The sequence below is a fragment of the Schistocerca americana genome, chromosome 8 (genome assembly GCF_021461395.2).
Source record: "Schistocerca americana isolate TAMUIC-IGC-003095 chromosome 8, iqSchAmer2.1, whole genome shotgun sequence".
Lineage (NCBI taxonomy): Eukaryota > Metazoa > Arthropoda > Insecta > Orthoptera > Acrididae > Schistocerca > Schistocerca americana.
In genome coordinates this window covers 88,854,225-88,875,461 of record NC_060126.1, presented here as the reverse complement: position 1 = coordinate 88,875,461, position 21,237 = coordinate 88,854,225, and the positions used below count along the sequence as shown (strand labels likewise).

Genomic DNA, 21,237 nt, shown 5'->3' with positions numbered 1-21,237 from the left:
TTTAGAGTGTTGCCATTTGGGCTTAATGTGTAAGTGTCTGAATTCATAAGAGCGATGGATAAGATACTAGGCGAGGAGTTACTTAAAAAGGTCACTGTCTACGTGGATGACCTCTTGATAGCAAGCGAATCATGGGAAGAACATTTGAATAGATTGGATGCAATCTTGGCAGCATTTGAAACCGCAGGAGTAACTGTAAACCTGGACAAGTCGGAATTTGGTAAACCAAAGATAAAACTCCTGGGCCATATAATATTTGAGGAGGGTATCTATCCTGATCCTAGTAAAATGGAGGCTATCAGAAATTTTCTGACCCCCCATAGTAAGAAACAATTGCGAGCATTCTTTGGGGTTTGTGAGTTTTATAGAAAATTTGTCAACGGATCTGTACTTAATGCCCCGAGTATGAGGGAATTGACCAAGGCGAGGATGCCGTGGCATTGGAATGCAGAGTGCCAAACCGAGTTTGAGAATATCAAGGAAGCACTATATAGTGCAGACATATTGTACCACCTGGATTTTTCCAAGGATTTTTATTTAGGAGCAGACAGCTCTGACTATGGACTAGGAATACATTTGTACTAAATGGAGAGGAGCGGAAATGGTGAGAGTGTAAGAACAATAGCGTTCGGTAGCAGAAGTTCAAATGCTTGGGAGAGGAAATATTCGATTACTGAAAGGGAGGCATTGGCAATTGTGTGGGGGTTTAAGCGTTTCTGGTATTATTTGGCCGGGAGGCATGTGAAAGTAGTGACTGACTATAAGGCCCTTACATTTCTGACCACAAGCAAGTTGAGGCATAGCAGACTAACGCGGTGGGCCCTGGTATTACAGGACTATGACTTCGAGATAATTTATGAACCAGGAGCAACGCATATAATACCTGATGCTTTATCAAGATTACCAGCTGACTCGAGAGGAATGTTGGTGGATAGGCCAGAAGGAGAAGGCGTTAGAATTAACCTGATGAAAGGAGTAGAGTATGAAGAATTCATAAGGAAGTTCCTAAAGAATGTGTGCAGGGAACAGAACGAGGACGAGAAATTAAAGACAATTAAAACCAAATACAGGTGTGCAGGAGAGGAAAGAATTCGCACATTTTATTATATTCATAATGGGATACTTTATAAAAGAGACAAGGAGAGTGAGGAGAACTGGAAACTCTGTGTGCCTGAGCACGTGGTAGAAAAATTAATTTGGTATACGCACTATAGTAATGCGCATTATGGACCGAAGAAGTGTCTGGAAAAGTTGAAGTTAGATTGTGCATTCAACAACATGGGAAGGCGTATACGTAAGGTACTGAGTACATGTGACACCTGTCAAAAATCTAAAACGACTACAGTACAGCACAAACGATATATGCATCCAATTGTACCAACAGAAATTAAGGACATAGTTGCAGTGGATCTCTTTGGGCCACTTTCTGCCTCACGAGGGAATTACACACAAATCTTAGTAGTGGAAGAACTGGTTTCCAAGTACATAAAATTTTACCTGTTGAAGAAAGCCACTAGTAGAGCCATTATTAACCATTTTGAGAAATACTATTTTGAAAAGGTGTGTATTCCTAAGCGAATTTTGAGTGATAATGGGTCACAATTTAGGTCAAAGGAGTGGACAGAGATGCTAAATGAACACAGAATAGAGCAAATTGCCATTTCTAGGTATAGACCAGCTTCTAACCCAGCAGAACGAGCAATGAAGGAATTGAACCGTTTATGCCGAACATACTGTCATAGGAAGCATGGTTCATGGAAAGAATATCTGGAAGAATTTGAGCGGGTCAGGAATCACCTCCCACATGATTCTACAGGGTTTGCACCATGTGAAGTATTGCTCAATCAAGAACCTGACAGTATTTTTCGTGAGTTGTTAGTCTACCCACCAGGAAGTTCATTGACTTGGGAAAGGAAATTGGAGCTAGTGGAATTAATATGAAGGAGAAGGCTAGGAAAAGACAGGAAAGACACGACAAGCTAGTGAAACCGATGACTTACCGAGTGGGAGACTTGGTACTAGTAAAGGTTCATACAAAATCAAAGAAAATAAACTCTGAAATACATAAATTTAACCACGTTTATAAGGGACCATACAGGATTATAAAAATTGGTCATCCTAACACTGTGGAATTGGAATATGCACGGACAAAGAGAGTGCATGGTAAGGAACATGTGGAAAACATAAAAAGGTACTACTCACACGAGAACAGGGATAACCCAGATGAGGAAGGGGAACTCGATTAGGGCAAATGTCTGAAATGAGAGTGTTCAAGCTCCTTGATGTAGTTGGGTAGGACATGTTTAGAACATTTAGTTGTTAAACGGACATTTGAAAAACGAAAATGTTTATTTACATTGTGTTTTCTGATGTATTATAATTAGAATTGCATATTTCATATCGACGATTACCTGAGAATGGGTATAAAACCTGTAACAACTAATTTGTAGTATAATAATTCATATGTCATGTGTTCAAGTAATAATTTTTGATTGTATGTTGTGTGTTTCATTCAATATTGGACTATAGAGGACTATTGCTGTTTGATACAAAAAATTGTAATTTGGACAATGCCATGTTTATGAGATGTAATAACCTTTTGTAGAAATTATTGTGGAGGCAGTCCACTACCGGAGTCGAGGGATTATTTGGTGAATTGTACTTTTATTAATTATTTACACTATGTGTTTTGTTCAGATGTAGCAATGTCTAATTCCCTTGCCGATTCTTTTACGCCAGAGGCTCCAAAGAAGTTTTCGAGGGCGGGGATGTAAGGGGTCCGTAGGCCCTTACTATAAGTTTGCACTCGGCACAGGTCGATAGGGCAAACAATCGATAGTGCCGTGTTGCGAGAGCGAGTGTAGAGTTGAGTCAGTTCCCAGGTTGTGGGCCGAGCCGTGTGGAGGCCTGTTACTGTAATGCAAGGCTTTACCGACAAAGGGAGTGGCCATCGCCGCGGTTTAACCCCTTTGTGTTAGAATAATACGGGAAAGTGAAGAAGTATAATTACTAGAGTGATCAGTGATATTTCTGTGCCGATATTTTTGGTTTCGCGTCTACCGCGCCGGCTTCATTTGGATTGCAGTGTTGGATTGCAGTGATTGTATTAGCGTGTGACGATTATGAATAACGAAGAAGCCTGTGCTGAGATTAGCCGTAATTAAATATGTGTGACGAAGGCAGTGGCTGTCTCCTTCTTTTTTGTGTGTTTTTGAGACGAATATAGGTTTTGGATTAGTGAAGCTGTGTTGTTGTTCTTCTTGTTACCAGACATTTCATTATTACAGCATTTGAGAAGGATAAAATGGGATGTAACAACTCCGTAGCAGTCTATTCCGATTGCCAGCCATTAGGTACACGGTCACATTAATTAATATTTATTTGGGCTGCTATCAGATCCGGATCGGGTTGGGATACATAAATCGGAGGTGTTACAACCTGAAAGGCAGGGTTTACTAAGGGAACATTCACACAGGTAGCAAGCATACCTACGGACATGCTTCGCTCTGCTGTGCAGAAAGCGATCCTGCGCTGATGAGCGCCATACTGAGCCCCTTTTGTAGGAGTAATGGTACCGGCATGTAATGGTATGATGTACTTTAGCAGCACATTAAAAGTGTTTCAACTTTGTTTGTCTTCCCCATGCCCTCGACATCATTGCTACGAAGTTTGGTACTCGTAGAGTAATTAGGTTCCATGTTATAACGTGTTAGGTAGAGAAAGTTTAATTATAACCACCTGGTACGTATGTACTTATACTTATGTATGTACCCATATAAACAGATTTTTATGGTTTGTGTGGATTCACAGTATTATCATTGTCGACTTTCTGCCGTCATGGTGGAGACTACCACTACTAATCGTTCCCTTCCCTGTTCCACTTGCAAATAGAGCGAGGGAAAAGCGGCTATCTATACGCCTCAGTACAAGGCCTAATTTCTCTCACCTTCACGGTCCCTAAGCGAAATGCACCGAATGTTTGGCGGCGGTAGTGTCGCTCTGACGTCTTATGCTGCAATCAATGGCCGGTTCTCTAAATTTTCTCAACAGTGTTTTCTGAAAACAGCGTCGCCTTCCATCCAGGATTTCCAGTCTGAGTTCACGAACCATCGGTGTAATGTTTGCATTCCGATCGAACCTACCGGTAAAAAGTCCAGCAACACACTTTTTAATTTGTTCCGTGTCTACTTTTAATACAGCCAGGTGAGAAGCCTAAACACACGAGCGTTACTCAAGAATTGGTATTCTGTACTCGCTCTGCGTTACAGAGGAGCTAAACTCCTCTAAAACTCTCACAATAAACAGAAGTCGACCATTCGCCTTCCCTGACACCATCCTTACACGGTGCTGCGCTCGGACAGAACAGCTGAAGCATAAACAGGTTCGAGTCTCAGTGTGGTTGCCACTGCTAATTACTGCAGCTCAAGTCTAATCGTATTCTCAATTCCAATTCTCAATTTAATCTTCCATAACATAATTACAGTGTTCCATCTTAAACCACAAAAGTTTCACATACTTACCGTCTCACATCATATTGAACAGATTTTTAGACCAGTTTCGTATTGGAAGGAAGTGTGGTGGGTAAAAATTGTAGACGGACAGTGAGAGATGAATGCAGTACACAGGTTCAAAAGGAAGCACGCCGCAGATGAAGAGGCTCGCACAGGATAGAGCTGCACAGAGAGCTGCCATCGAACCAGTCTGTGGACTCAAGACAGCAACAACAACGAGAACGAGGTATTCGGGCTTTTGAAGCCGATTTAATAATAACAGGTTAAAGTTGGCCAAAGGAAGAAATGTGCACGATGAGGATTAGGCGGCTCACAGATAGCACGTATCGTTAGGATTCTCCGAACACGTAACTACACCAACAGCTGCTGGCTCACCTTGAAGGAGGAGTAGTACTCGGAAGGCGCGAGGGCTGTGTCCAGGAAGTCGAAGTTGCGGAAGGCGACAGCCCAGGGCAGGTAGTCCCGCTCCTCGCTCAGGTAGCGGGAGATGTCGAGCGGCGGCCCCCACGGCAGGTGGCCGGACCGCGCCAGGTTGAAGGAGTCGCTCACCAGCTGGGCACGCGTCTCCCGGGGAACCACCAGGTGGTCGGACACCAGCTGGGCCTGCACCACCTGCCAGCCGATCCTGTCGTAGTTGACGCGGTAGAAACCTGTGCCGACCAGACCACGGGTCAGTTCTCGAGGGCACTTTGGCTTCGAGCCGCCCGCACACGAGCAGGCCAGTCGACCGACTCGTCCGCCGAGTGGACCTGCCCCGACCGATTCGCCTGTGTGTCAGTGTCGGATATGTCGTCCGCGCACTCCACTCTGACTGGCGGACCCCTAACTTCCAGCGCTGACTGCAACGTGCTGGCCCACAGTTTCGCCAGTGCTGGCAGCTGGGGTGTACCGTACAGCAGCCACAGTCGGACAGGTCGGCGAGCGAGTCGGTGAGATGGTCGGGCCGTGAACGGGCAGTACTATTGTAACATCTTTACACATTAATAGAATATGAAAGGTGGCTGTAAAGCTTCAATTGCCATCTCTAAAGAACAGCGCACATACTTTTCAGAAAGGGCCCGTTGTGTGAGAAAGAACAAGCTGTTCCCAATTAATTGGAGCTTCATCTCCGAATCTCACAGCTGGCAAGGTCACACAATTCTTTCTCAATTGCAAACAGAATAGGGTGCACCATGTAGCATCCTGCACACTCCCGATTGGGACTTTTGGGGTGCGGAAGTGGATTACAAAGTGACACAGTCATCTATCTTTCAGTAATATTGTTTATGGATAGTTCCGCCTCGAGCAGACACAATATTATTCTTTCCTTTCTACCCAGATATGTTGTAAAGTGTCAAACAAATAACGCACTTTGCCAGCCGAAGTGGCCGTGCGGTTAAAGGCGCTGCAGTCTGGAACCGCAAGACCGCTACAGTCGCAGGTTTGAATCCTGCCTCGGGAATGGATGTTTGTGATGTCCTTAGGTTAGTTAGGTTTAACTAGTTCTAAGTTAGGGACTAATGACCTCAGCAGTTGAGTCCCATAGTGCTCAGAGCCATTTTTGAAATAACGCACTTTACATTGAATTCCTGAATCAGTTCCAGTTAACTCGATATACCACACGACATAATTATGTGAAAATGTATGAATTATTGATAGATAAAGTGAATAAACAAGCCAGCATTTCGTGAATGTAAACCACTAACACTCACACTAGTAATGGCAGCAAGTAATTTCCAAGACCCGCGCTACGAGACGCAGTTCTGAGGGAAAGAGAATTTTACGGTGGCAACGCCCGTCTCAATGTTAGCGTGAATCCCGCACAGCGGGACACCTTGTGGACACAATCAGACACCGGAGCCACTGCACAGGCCGTCGCCAAAAGCCGCCCTCGTCTCTGCTTTTAACGACGACTCCTCGGAAAGCCTTGCTACAGAGAATGGAGATGACTGATAAACGTCTGGAGAAACCCCACTCAAAACATTGATAGCCACTAGTGTTAAAACTCACACGAAAGAAAAAGCTGTTTATCTCAATATTACATAGCAGAAGTTAAACTCTACCATACGAAAGAAACGACGCCCGTGATAGGCTACAAAAACTCTAGTGGGTGGAGCTATAACAAGTATGAACGCTCTATTGGCCATAAAGAAAACGCTTGGCCACTAGCTTTGATATAGGCAAAAGTAGAGAGAGACATTCGCTCTTTCTCTTGTAGCAAATCGTCGAGTGTTTGAGCAAGGCGGCTCGCGCCATGCTGGGACGAATGCGCGAGTCATTATGAGAACACTTGTTCACAGGCTCGTCTTAACTCGAAAGGAGTTAAACTGCGAAGTCTCCTAGTATGGGGAATCGCACCGAGAATGACTGTTAACGCAAGCCATTTGAGGGCAATGACGTACACGCTATTCCAGACAAATCGTGTGTACCGTTCTAATTAACTTAGCTGGGGAAGAACTAGGAGTATCAGCTTCACCGAAGATGATGGAAATTTATCATACTGGGGTTTAACACTCGACAGAGATTTAGAATAGATTCTCAGGTTCACAACTCGCGCTAACAGCCTCCACTGCCGGCGCCAACGAAAGGTAAACACGTGCGCTCGTGCTACGCCAACAAGTGACATACAATTGACACTCAGAACTGCGGTCCTCTCCGTCTCTCCTACATTTTTTGTACATTCAACCGTGATATTTAGTTAAACATATTCACGATTATCATGCTAAATTGAGGTAGAAATGCGAGGTATCTGATTTAACAAAAAGAATTCATCAGCCACTGTAGAGTGCTTTATATCCTGAAGGTATTGAATTGCTTTAATTGTGTACTTGAAACTTCCTGGCAGATTAAAACTGTGAGCCGGACCGAGACTCGAACTCGGGACCTTTGCCTTTCGCGGGCAAGTGCTCTACCGACTGAGCTACCCAAGCACGACTCACGCCCCGTCCTCACAGCTTTACTTCCGCCAGTAACTCGTCTCCTACCTTCCAAACTTAACAGAAGTTCTCCTGCGAACCTTGCAGAACTAGCACTCCTGAAAGAAAGGATATTGCGGAGACATGGCTTAGCCACAGCCTGGGGGATGTTTCCAGAATGAGGTTTTCACTCCAGGCACTTAAGTGTGAATTGCAGAGTAATCACGTACATCCAGATGTAGATTCACTGGCTGTTGTAATCCTGGTGCTTCTTTTTCCCACGAAACGGTTTTTGAGATTCTGTTGCTACTTCGCACACATCGCAACTTATTTATTCCGACAACTTTTTAAAAATTTCGTAGGCGGAACAATATTTCTGGCAGCTTCACGAAATATGGCGTTTCTGTTCATTGTTCATAATATCAACGAAATTTCTTCCTGATGGCACGTTTATCGATATCGCCCACGGGATGTTTATTATGTGCCGGTTTCTTCTTGCTCCCTGGCGGTGTCCACTTGAATCTGTGGAGCAAAATGTCCCTCCCGCTGTAACACGAGTATCATCTGCTTCCTGAGCTTCGGGCATTTGCACACGCACGCCGTCACATTTTGCGTCCACACTATTGCATCTGGAAGCCGCCAGCACCCAGTTGGTCCCCTTACGGCCAGGGCTGTCGATCGCTTTGTCCAGAAGTTGACCACCTCAAATAAGTTTTTGTCCAGAAGTAAAATACAAATATGTACCAAGCAAATGTTGTTTAGCTACCAGCCGGACACTATTTCCTCTTTCTTGCAGCTTTGTTGGTTGAGTTTTCAGCGGAGCAATAATTGTAGATTCTCATAATTATTGCACTTATTCTGCTGACCTACATTGTCTGTAGCTGAGTAACATTTATACACTACCTCCTCTTGGCTGGTGTACGTACCCACGCGAACGCTGAACTGCAGACGGCTGACTGAATGACCGGCGCGTATTTTCCTTCTGTTTCCATTTGCTTGCTGTAAACTCCAGGAAGTGGACGAATTACATTATCTACCTACACTGTGTGCAAGTACAGGAATGTTAAAATTAATTTCGTGTTGTGTTTTCAAGAACGTCATGTTCATGTGAGCGGTACGCTCGCATACGTTTCTGAAAAGCTCTTGACGTGAGAAAGTGGATTACTGAATTAAAAATACACGGAGATATGTAATAAGGAAATGTAGTGCTCTTCACATCTTCTTTCTCATTAAGCAAGTTACAAGAAAGGCAGTCAGACATGTTAATGTCCCCCTGGTAGCTAAACAACATTTGCTGGCCACTATTAAAGTTCCAGCCCTCATATACGAGGTGCATTCAAGTTCTAAGGCCTCCGATTTTTTTTCTAATTAACTACTCACCCGAAATCGATGAAACTGGCGTTACTTCTCGACGTAATCGCCCTGCAGACGTACACATTTTTCACAACGCTGACGCCATGATTCCATGGCAGCGGCGAAGGCTTCTTTAGGAGTCTGTTTTGACCACTGGAAAATCGCTGAGGCAATAGCAGCACAGCTGGTGAATGTGCGGCCACGGAGAGTGTCTTTCATTGTTGGAAAAAGCCAAAAGTCACTAGGAGCCAGGTCAGGTGAGTAGGGAGCATGAGGAATCACTTCCAAGTTGTTATCACGAAGAAACTGTTGCGTAACGTTAGCTTGATGTGCGGGTGCGTTGTCTTGGTGAAACAGCACACGCGCAGCCCGTCCCGGACGTTTTTGTTGCAGTGCAGGAAGGAATTTGTTCTTCAAAACATTTTCGTAGGATGCACCTGTTACCGTAGTGCCCTTTGGAATGCAATGGGTAAGGATGTCCCAGAACATGGACACCATCATTTTTTCAGCACTGGCGGTTACCCGAAATTTTTTTGGTGGCGGTGAATCTGTGTGCTTCCATTGAGATGACTGGCGCTTTCTTTCTGGATTGAAAAATGGCATCCACGTCTCATCCACTGTCACAACCGACGAAAAGAAAGTCCCATTCATGCTGTCGTTGTGCGTCAACATTGCTTGGCAACATGCCACATGGGCAGCCATGTGGTCGTCCGTCAGCATTCGTGGCACCCACCTGGATGACACTTTTCGCATTTTCAGGTCGTCATGCAGGATTGTGTGCACAGAACCCACAGAAATGCCAACTCTGGAGGGGATCTGTTCAACAGTCATTCGGCGATCCCTCAAAACAATTATCTCCACTTTCTCGATCATGTCGTCAGACTGGCTTGTGCGAGCCCAAGGTTGTTTCGGTTTGTTGTCACACAATGTTCTGCCTTCATTACACTGTTGCACCCACGAACGCACTTTCGACACATCCATAACTCCATCACCACACGTCTCCTTCAACTGTCGATGAATTTCAATTGGTTTCACACCACGCAAATTCAGAAAACGAATGATTGTACGCTGTTCAAGTAAGGAAAACGTCGCCATTTTAAGTATTTAAAACAGTTCTCATTCTGGCCGCTGGCGGTAAAATTCCATCTGCCGTACGGTGCTGCCATCTCTGGGACGTATTGACAATGAACGCGGCCTCATTTTAAAACGATGTGCATGTTTCTATCTCTTTCCAGTCCAGAGAAAAAAAATCAGAGGCCTTAGAACTTGAATGCACCTTGTATATCACTAGGACATAGAGAATATGTATATATATATATATATATATATATATATATATATATATATATATATGAGGGCTGGAACTTTAATAGTGGCAACTATTTATTTACAGCTCGTACAAAACAGATACGTGTTTCAGAGTTTTACTGACCTTCAAAGTAGTCACCAACATTGTGTATAACCCGTTGCCAGCATTGTCCTGCAAAATGATGGTCACGTCCTGCAGAAAGTGCCATCACTTCTGTCTCTAAGCTGGTAGTAGGCTGTGTTCCAAAACTGAACAGCATAGAGACACAGGTGATGACACTTCCTGCTGGACCTGAACGAACTTCTTCAGGACAATGCTCAAGCACGTGCAGTGCAAGCTGTTACTGATTTCAGTTTGGAAGGTAGGAGACGAGGTACTGGCAGAAGTAGAGCTGTGAGGACGGGGCGTGAGTCGTGCTTGGGTAGCTCAGTTGTTAGAGCACTTGTCCGCGAAAGGGAAAGGTCCCGAGTTCGAGTCTCGGTCCGGCACACGGTTTTAATCTGACAGGAAGTTTGTTACTGATTTGTTTGACTGATGGGGATGCTAAGTGCTATACCACCTACTGCACTCCCCTGACTTAAGCCCTCGTGTGTTCAACTCGATTTCTCAACTGAAGGAAACAGTGCACGGCACTCGCTTCAGAACCACTACAAATTCGTCGGGCAATAGAGCACGCCGCTCGAACTGTCAACACAATTGGCACTGTTAAGAGTATCCTACGACTTCCACATCGCCGGCAACGGGTTATACACAATGCTGGTGACTACTCTGAAGGTCAGTAAAACTCTGAAACACGCATCTATTTTGTACGAGCTGTAAATAAATAGTTGCCACTATTAAAGCTCCAATCCTCGTATACTGCTCCCGGAGGGAAAGGTACTTTCGGTGTTCAAGATAAATGTTCAAATGTGTGTGAAGTCTTATGGGACTTAACTGCTAAGGTCATCAGTCCCTAAGCTTACACACTACTTAACCTAAATTATTCTAAGGACAAACACGCACACCCATGCCTGAGAGAGGACTCGAACCTTCGCCGGGACCAGCCGCACAGTCCATGACTGCAGCGCCTTAAACCCCTCGGCTAATCCCGCGCGGCTCAAGATAAATGGGATAATCTTCTTTACAGTTAAATGCTGTATTGTATGTTAGCATTCAGCAGTGAACCCAACGCCGCCTCCCCTTCCCCCCCCCCCCCTCTCGTCCCCTCGAATCTGAAAATTTGCTCTCCGTTTCATGCAAGAACCAGTTCTTCACGAATCGCACTGTTTACGAAGTCGTATCACCTGAAATATGAGCGTGCAAAAATGTAACAGGACATAGAGAATGATGCACTGAACAAATTGAGGTAGAGAACCTGGAATTGGAGAAGCCAGCTTACGGAGGTAAACTTGTCTACAGCTTTGTCTAGCATCACAGTTTTCCAGCTCATTTACAACTAACATCCGTACGAGTTTACACGCACTGTGCTGTTTATTTACACGTACATTCTTTATTTATTGCAGGGAAACGAGGAGGACTAGCCTGATTACTAGGTAGTACAACCCGCTCGCTGGACTGGAAGGGGACGTCCTGTTCCGTGGCCTGCGAGGTCACTTGAGCAGAATCCCCTCGATTGTCTCATATGGGGATACGGGAAGCCACTTGTTACGAGACCAGAGTTGATACGCAGACGGAATTATTTGTCAGAATTGTAGCCGCCTGTGATGTGATTCGAAACATACCAGGGATTTTTGTCAGGGTGCGTCAGAATCTTGATCGCTGATGTCATGCTTGCGTTGAACATGTTCTGAGATACAGTACAAACGGTACGTTGATTGTGTCAGTCGCTGATGGGTTGGGGTTTGGGTTGTTTGTGGGAAGAGACCAAACGCGAGGTCATCCGTCTCGTCGGATCGGGGAAGGACGGGGAAGGAAGTCGGCCGCGCCCTTTCAGAGGAACCATTGCGGCATTTGCCTGGAGTGATTTACGGAAATCACGGGAAACCTAAATCAGGATTACCAGACGCGGGACTGAACCGTCGTCCTCCCGAATGCGAGCAGACAGTAACGTTACCTCGTTACGCTGGCTGCTCCGACCCCAGGTTCCCTACCTCAAAGTGTGGTGTCAGCTACCATTCTGCAGAGATTTAGTATTTGCTGAAATGCTACTGAATGAATGCATTAGTACGGTCGTACCTCAAATTGACTAATTCCCTTAAGGAATAAATATACTGGGAAGCAATGGTAAATATCCCCAATTCCCTAAACAAGCCCACGAGTTCACATCACAAATAATTCTTATTGCACGTTTTGTACCTGGAAAGCTTTAGCTTGGCTTGATGAGCTACCCCAAAAAATAATTCCATAAGACATTATGGAATGAAAGTCGGCATGGTGTGTCAGCCTTTTCATTTAATGTCCACTATGTCTGACAAAATTCGCATTGCAAATAGAGATTTGTTTAGGCGCTTCACCAGATGTGTGGTGTGTTACCGCCAGCTGAATTTTCTTATCGGGCTGTAAAGCCGAAAATCTAACGCTGTTGACTTCGTCATGTGTTTGTCACAGCATTTTAGGCGTTTACTGGTGGGAAATCTCTTACAAGTTCTGAATTGCATGCAGCGTGTTTTTTCTAAATTTAGTGACAAAGAATTGGCTGGGAACCAGTTATTAAAGTCCTCGAAAGTTTCATTGCCGATCTTTCTAAGACTACACTTGATTAGCTATTTATTCCAATGGTTGTATCATCTGAGAACAAAACAAACTTCTCATCTCGTAATACTACTAAGGAAACGTCACTGATATACACAAAAAAAAGCAAGAGCCCTAAGACGGAATACCAAGTGTAATCGTAATTAGATCCCAGTTGAATTACGCTCGATAGCTTAATACACGTCTCTTTCCCAGTGACACCCTTTGTTTCCTGTCAGAGATGTCGGAACCAAACCATTATGCAGCATTTTCAGTTAAAGCGTAATATACCGATTTACTCGAAATGATATTGTGATTTACAAATTCAAATGCTTTTGACAGATCACAATATACAGTAGCCTGTTACTTATTACCTAATGAATTAAGTACATTTTCACTATGTAGATTGTTTTATCAGTACCAGAAACCCTTAAAATCCGAACTGACAAGGAACCCCTGGAGCGGGAGGTCGGAAAAGACCAATGATGTTTACGGCATTCGATTGCCCACATATTGTCTACCATGCAACTACTATGTTGGCTGTTCGTGCAGAAGGGGGCGAGACTGGAGGTGTCCAGTAGTGGGAACAGCACGAGGCTGTGCTACGTGGTGCAACTACTTAGTCGAAGAGTGACTCGCAACACGCTGCAGCGCTAGTGGTGCAGAGCAACGGCAACGATAAACGAAGCAAACATTGCATTATATCTGCAGCAATAGTTGCCGAGGTTGACATTTCGTCAGAAGGACACTAAAGAGTTTCGTAAGAGTGGCAGATGAAATATTAACGTTTTTGCAAGATGCGTCGGTGGGTTGTGTGCGGTCTATGTACGAGTACATGAGGAGCACTATGTGCCTAACAAGTGAAAGTGATAATGGAACACGTTTCGAACCATGTAGATCATCATCCTCGTCGGACAGGGAGCCACAAATCCCGTCTCCAGTGTAACGTAGTAAAGGACAAACGCAGTCCAAGGAGCGGGTACTAAACGTTATTACATATACGGAATATCATCCGCAGCATAATAAAAAAAAGACAATTATGAACAATTTATAACAAGTAAACAGCAATATGACCGTGTATGGCGTAAGAAAAACTACCGATGTTCAAGGGAGGACAAGGTGCACTTGCAACAAAAGCTGGTGTTTGTCGGTTTCAAGTGTGCGTGGTACAATTTGCAGGATGTGCATGACAGTGACCAACTACGTTATACACATCAAACTACGGGTGATGCAGATTACAGTGATTTTAGGGGAAGCAGTGGACGGTTGCGGAACTTCAAACAGAGCTACAGAACTGGAAGAGGTACGATGACGAAATTTCAAACAAAGCGTCAACTTGACGATGCATAGTAATCAGCGGAATCGGCCAGAAAATTTGTAGATGAGATAAAATAACTTATCTCATCGTTCAGTAACAAATTTGTTTTCGTCTCCGACCAATCGGAATTTGAAGAGAAAATGCAGATGAAAGGAACACTGAAAATGAGAGATACCAAGAGAGTTGTAGCAAGCTGAACTAACATCAGTGCCTTAACGCATTCGCATACAATTGTGCCGACTGTCAATGTGAATGGGGAATTGGCTGGAAGGTTATTTGTTGCGCTCCGAGAAGCCGGAGCTGTTCTGCCCCCTACGATTCCTCCTGGTGTGCGTCATCTTGCAAGGGCGGTTCAAAAATGGTTCAAATGGCTCTGAGCACTATGGGACTTAACAGCTGTTGTCATCAGTCCCCTAGAACGTAGAACTACTTAAACCTAACTAACCTAAGGACATCACACACATCCATGCCCGAGGCAGGATTCGAACCTGCGACCGTAGTGGTCACGCGGTTCCAGACTGAAGCGCCTAGAACCGCACGGCCACACCGGCCGGCTTGCAAGGGCGGGAGGGAATATTTACGTCGCAGAAAGCAAGAGTAGGAAAATGGCTGTAAGAGAACTACAACTATGGCATAAGCGCTGCTTCTGGCCAATAGCTGATAAAAATAACTTGCTTTTGCTTGATTCCTGGTCAGCGTATAAAAATCATACTTTTTTAGAGCAAACTATCCTTCCTGAAAAGTGTGTGACATTGCATTTCATACCAGCTGGAACATCAGAACAAATTCAGCCTATAAAACGTGTTATCACATTATGTGCAGCTTCGCCGTAATGGGTAACCGGTTTCATGGTAAGCTGCACGACAGACTGTTTTGAATTCGCCTGCATGCCATCATATTCCATCAGTTCTCACCATCCCGTTGCACCAATATAATTCTATATGCATTCTTTGATAGGGGATACCTAGGTGAACGCCCTGCTCGGTTTGTAACTCCCAAGGAGATCGCCTCTGACACTGATGGTGCCAACCTCTGTGATCACGTGGTGCGCAAGTTTTCATTCGTTGTTTAGGGTGCAAGTTAATAACTTGTTTTTAACGTTTCTCCAATGTCGACGATGTGCACTTTGCGAAGTGTAATACATGCATCCCATAGATTGGTATTCTCTGCACGTGTCGGGCACTCATTTTCTGTGGCTCTCCTGATGCACACGGTAAGTCGTTAGCAGCTAATAATTACAAATGAGCCTTATTAAAGAGTGAACTTGCGACCTTGCACTGAGGGTACCTTGTGAGGCTTGGACAACATACTGAATAAAATTTTCACACTGCAGCGTAGTAGGCATTGATACGAACATTTCTGGTAGATTAAAACTGTGTGCCAAATGGGGACTCGAACTGGCGACCTTTGCTTTCAACAGGAAAATGTTCTACCGACTGAGCTACCCACGCACGACTCGCGACCCCTCCTGCCAGTATCTCGTCTCCTCCTTTGGATAATGTAATATTTGTTATCAGATGGTTAAGAGGGCGACTGAATATTTGGGAATGCTGGCTAAAGTGAAATTGGACGGAAATTTTATAGTATTTTTTATCTCCTTTCTTAAACAGACTTTTAACTTTAGCATAGTTCAGCCATTCGGGTTTCATCTGAAAGTAATGTTTTCGAAACGCGTCTCGAATGTGGAACAAAAGAAACTGTGTGGGTGTCTTACCGGTCCAGTTGTAGTTGAGGAGTATCAGTTCTCCCTCCGACAGACCTACGGTGATGTCCATCTCGTCGTCGAGCATCCACACGCTCTGCATCACGTCGTCGCTACCCAGCTGGGAGCCGTTGTTGAAGGTAATGAAGATGGGCCACGGCGCTGCGGCCTCGCCATCCCCGGACGGCGTCTGCTGGAACTTCCACTGTCAACAACGGGCACTGAGGTCACCGACCGTATCGTGCTGCACCTGCACTTGGCACTCGAATTGAAATAATAACTGAGTAATAATCGAGTAGTGAGGATTACTCGAGACTGGGAAACCACCTGCCTGCTCCAGCCAGTGACTTCTCCACCATCCCGGAAACCCTTACTTCGAGCGTATCCGACATGGCGGCCACGAACCTATCCACTTGTATGGTGGCAGAATAAATGATCATATTCGCACCTTACATGAGAACTTTATACATCGCAACAAGAAGGTGAATATTACACCTAACGTACTTCGGCGGTTATGAGAACATTTGCCTCTCAGTATGTATTGCAAAAAGGGTTGACAGTATATCGACGGTAATTAACACACAGTATGCGTGTCTTTGAGCGGAAGGTGGAACAGGCAACGTGAGTCGTTTTTAGTTTGAAAAGACAGGTGGGCAACGGCGTAGCGAAGGGCGCTGCAAGGGTTACGACGGAAGCTCAAAAATGGTTCAAATGGCTCTGAGCACTATGGGACTTAACTGCTGTGGTCATCAGTCCCCTAGAACTTAGAACTACTTAAACCTAACTAACCTAAGGACATCACAAACATCCATGCCCGAGGCAGGATTCGAACCTGCGACCGTAGCGGTCACGTGGTGCCAGACTGAAGCGCCTTTAACCGCACGGCCACTTCGGCCGGCTTTGAACCGGAATCGGACGATTTTCGTAGTACTGACCAACGTCATAACATATGTGTAGGAGCAGTTTTGTAAAGAAATTTATATATTATTGTGCTTAGAATTACTGTTCTTTCAGAAAGTTAATATTTAATAGTGTTGTGTGTAGGACTATTTGACTTTTTGATGTTGGCGAGATGCGTTATCCATCGCGCTGTTTTTATGTCGTCGAGTTGAAAACTGTGTAAAAGCTGTAATTTTTGTGCTAAAATTTGCGACATTAAACTTGTCATTTCAACTTACACAGTTGTTTTCAATTCTGGAATAAGCACCCACGTTACACACTGGCTAAAGCCAATTAAATTAGTGGGACAAACGCGGCAAAAAAGGGTCTCGGGCGATGATAAGCTATAAATTCAATAATAAATACAACACCGTTCGAGGCGTAACATTCTGAAAAAAAAAAAAACACTCTAAACTGCCAAAAAACAAAAGCCGACAAAATCATTCAACACACAGCATAAGATCACAGTATCCCAATCTGCAGTTAACTTATATAGCTGCACCCTATAACAAAATACCAATAACCCCTCCCCCCCTTCCCCCACAGATACGAAAGCCGGTATCCCAACCTCCAGCTCACCTATGTAACTCACCCCTAGACCAGGATACCAATAAACCCTCCCCCAACTGCAAACTCGGGTATCCGAATCTCCAGTTCACCTATATACGAGTACTTTGACTGTACCCAAAAGTGCACTTACGGTGTCCGCGGTTTTGTTGGATATTGCATTTGGTAATTGTGTGCGTGGTGAATAATGGAAAGCGAAGATGGGAAATGACGAGTCGGACAGGACAAGACGGTGAAACGCATGAGAAAATAGTTTTCGATAAACGACGTGAATGGATCAGAGTTTTAACATTAAATCGTGGAAGATGATAGAGGAATCGTGGTTCTTTAATGAAATCGTGGGAGAAGGTAGGTGGATCAACGTTTATTAATAATAGTGTCATACGTTCGATATATTAATAAACCTTGAACCACCTGCCTTCTCCTGTGGTTTACTTAAAAAACTGATTCAGTTACTCGGTGGATACGCAGGCACCTAAGAGTGCAGTTTAAATGTTACGACATAATCTCTTTTATATGACAACATTCTGCTATTGTGCCACCACCTAATTTCCTAGACTGCACATCATGACGACTGGAGCACACTAAATGACACAACGACATACCTCACAGGCAGCACATAATTAAACAGCTACAGCACTTCACTTCCACTCCGAAACATTCCGAGACTCCACGAGTCGGCGAGGTGTCGCGGCACAGCGCAGCTACTGTACGCGAGGGGCCGAAGCAGGCGGGCGGCGCAGTGAGGCAAGTCTTGTACACTGAGCAAGCGGTAAAGGGGACCCCAGCAGAAATCTGGACAGCCGATTAACAAATTAAAACTTTCAGCTCCGCCGATGACAACAGGATTTTGTCAGAGACGATAAAGAACTCGGAAGAGTATCTGAATGAAATGGATAGCCTGTCGAAAGGAGGTTATAAGGTCAATATCGACAAAAGTTAAGCAAAGGTAAGTCTGATTAAATCAGGTGACGATGAAGGAATTAGATTCGGAAATGATACATCATAAGTGGTAGACGAGTTCTGCTTTCTGCGGAGTAAAACAACTGATGACGTCTGAAGCAGAGAGTTTGTAAAATGTAGCCTGTCTATACTCCGAAAAGGTATCTGAAAAAGAGGAATTTCTTAACATCCAATATAAATTTAAATTTCACGTAGTTTTTTGTGTATGTATTTCTCTGGAGTGCAGCCTTTTTTATCTTAGACGTGGGCGACGAGCAGTTCAGACAAGAATATAGAAGCTACTTGGGGGGTGGAGCCAGAGAACAGTGTCTAAAGATTAGGTGCATAGTTGGCCTAAGCAAAAGCAAATTGCTGACAGGGATAGAAGCCATTCTCCAAATTGAAACGTATGACGGCTCTTGTTGCATGAATGTAAATGTGCAGAGTGGTTATAGTTAGACTTTGGCTACTTGAGTTAGTATAGAAGGAAAACTGCTTACCGTATAGGCACCCAGCTTTACAAGAATGATGTTCGGATTGTGCGCTGCAGGATTTGCGTTGTTAGTAGTGTTGGTTCGTTCTACGTCTACATCTACATCTACATGAATACTCTGCAAATAACATTAAAGTGCCTCGCAGAGGGTTCATCGAACCACCTTCACAATTCTCTATTGTTCCAATCTCGTATATCGCGCCGTAAGAACGAACACCTATATCTTTCAGTAAGAGCTCTGATTTCCCTTATTTTATCATAGTGATCGTTTCTCCCTATGTAGATCGGTGTCAACAAAATATGTTCGCATTCGGAGGAGAAAGCTGGTGATTGAAATTTCGTGAGAAGATTCCGCCGCAACGAAAAACGCCTTTCTTTTAATGATGTCCAACCCAAATGATGTATCATTACAATGACACTCTCTCCCCTGTTCCACGATAATACATAATGTGCTGCCCTTCTTTGAACTTTTCCGATGCACTCCGTCAATCCTATCTGGTAAGGATCCCACACCGCGTAGCAGTATTCTAAAAGAGGACGGACAATAGTAGTGTAGGCAGCCTCGTTAGTAGATCTGTTCCATTTTCTGTGTCCTGCCAATAACACACAGTCTTTACTTAGCCTTCCCTAAAACATTTTCTGTGTGTTTCTTCCAATTTAAGTTGTTCGTAATTGTAATTCCTAGGTACTTAGTTGAATTTACCGCCTTTAGATTTGACTGATTTATCGTGTAACCAAAGTTTAATGGATTCCTTTTAGCATTCGTGTGGATGACCTCATACTTTTCGTTATTTAGGATCAACTGCCAATTTTCGCACCATTCAGATATCTTTTCTAAATCGTTTTGTAATTTGTTTTGATCTCCTTATGACTGTATTTGCCGATAAACGACAGCGTCATTTGCAAACAACCTGAGACGGCTGCTCATATTGTCTCCCATATGGTTTACATAGATAAGCAACAGAAAAGGGCCTATAACACAACCTCGGGGAACGCCGGAAATCACTTCTGTTTTACTCGAAGACTTCCCGTCAATTACTACCAATTCGCTGACGGGAAATCACAATCCAGTCACATAACTGAGACAATATTCCTTAACCACGCAATTTTACTACAAGCCGCTTGTGTGGTACAGTGTCAAAAGCCTTCCGCAAATCCAAAAATCAATCTGAAATCCCTTGTCAATAGCCCTCAACACTTCATGCGAGTGAAGAGCTATTTGTGTTTCACAAGAACGATGTTTTCTAAATCCATGTTGACTGTGTGTCAATAGACCGTTTTCTTCGTTTTAATTAGTAATGTTCGAACACAGTATGTGTTCCAAAATCCTGCTGCATATCGACGTTAATGATACGGAGCTGAATTTAGTGGATTACTCCTACTACCTTTCTTCAACATTGGTGTGACCTGTGAAACTTTCCAGTCTTTGGGTACGAATCTTTCGTCGAACGAACAATTGTATATGATTGTTAAGTATGCGGCTAATGCATCAGCATACTCTGAAACGAACCTAATTGGTATACAACCTGAACCAGAAGACTTGCTTTTATTGAGTGATTTAAGTTGCTTCACTACTCCGAGGATATTTACTTCTGCGTTACTCATGTTGGCAGCTGTTCTTGGCTCGAATTCTGGGATATTTACTTTGTCTTCTTTTGTGAAGGCATTTCGGTAGGCTGTGTTTAGTAACGCTGCTTTGGCAGGACTGTCTTCGATAGTATCTCCCTTGCTATCGCGCAGAGAAGGCATTGATTGTTTCTTGCCGCTAACATCACATACGACCAGAAACTCTTTGGATTTTCTGCCAGGTTTCGAGACAAGATTTTGTTGTGGAAACTGTTATAAGCATCTCGCATTGCAGTCCGCGCGAAATTTCGAGCCTCTGTAGAAGATCGCCAATCTTGGGGATTTTGCGTCTGTTTAAATTTCGCATGTTTGTTTCGTTGTTTCTGCAACATTGTTCTGACCCGTTTTGTGTACCAAGGAGGATCAGCTCCATTGTTTGTAAATTTATTTGTTATAAAACTCTCAATTTGTGCCGATACTATTTCTTTGAATTCAAGTGAAATCTGGGCTACACTTTTATTATTAATTTGGAAGGGGTGGAGATTGTTTCTCAGGAAGACGTCAAGTGAAATTTTATCTGTTTTTTTGAATAGGTATATTTTTCGTTTATTTTTAGGGGATTTGCAGGTTCCAATATTGAGTCTCGCTACGACAACCCTGTGCTCACCAATCCCTGTATCCGTTTTCAAGCTCGTTATTAACTCAGGATTATTTGTTGCTGAGAGGTCAAGTGTGCTTCCACAACCGTTTACTACTCGCGTGGGCTCATGAACTAACTGCTAGAAATAATTTTCAGAGAATGCATTTAGCACAATTTCGGATGATGTTTTATGCGTACCTTCGGAATTAAACATGTATTTTCGCTAACATATCCAGGGTAAATTAAAGTCACCACGAAATATGATCGTATGAGTCGGGTACGTGTTTGAAATCAAACACAAGTTTTCTTTGAACCTTTGAGCAATAATATCAT

The 21,237-nt window shown here is 43.9% G+C and overlaps 1 protein-coding gene across 1 annotated transcript in view; it reads right to left on the bottom strand.

Annotated features, from left to right (window-relative positions):
- Nucleotides 1-4,862: 4,862 nt before the first annotated feature.
- LOC124545579 (thyrotropin-releasing hormone-degrading ectoenzyme-like) overlaps nt 4,863-21,237 on the bottom strand; it is a 96,313-nt gene continuing 79,938 nt past the window's right edge. Inside the window, exons 5-6 of the mRNA XM_047124526.1 lie at nt 15,770-15,962; nt 4,863-5,161 (exon numbers count right to left, since the gene is read on the bottom strand). Of these exons, the coding sequence (XP_046980482.1) occupies nt 4,863-5,161; nt 15,770-15,962 (492 nt within the window). The remainder of the gene's footprint in view (nt 5,162-15,769; nt 15,963-21,237) is intronic.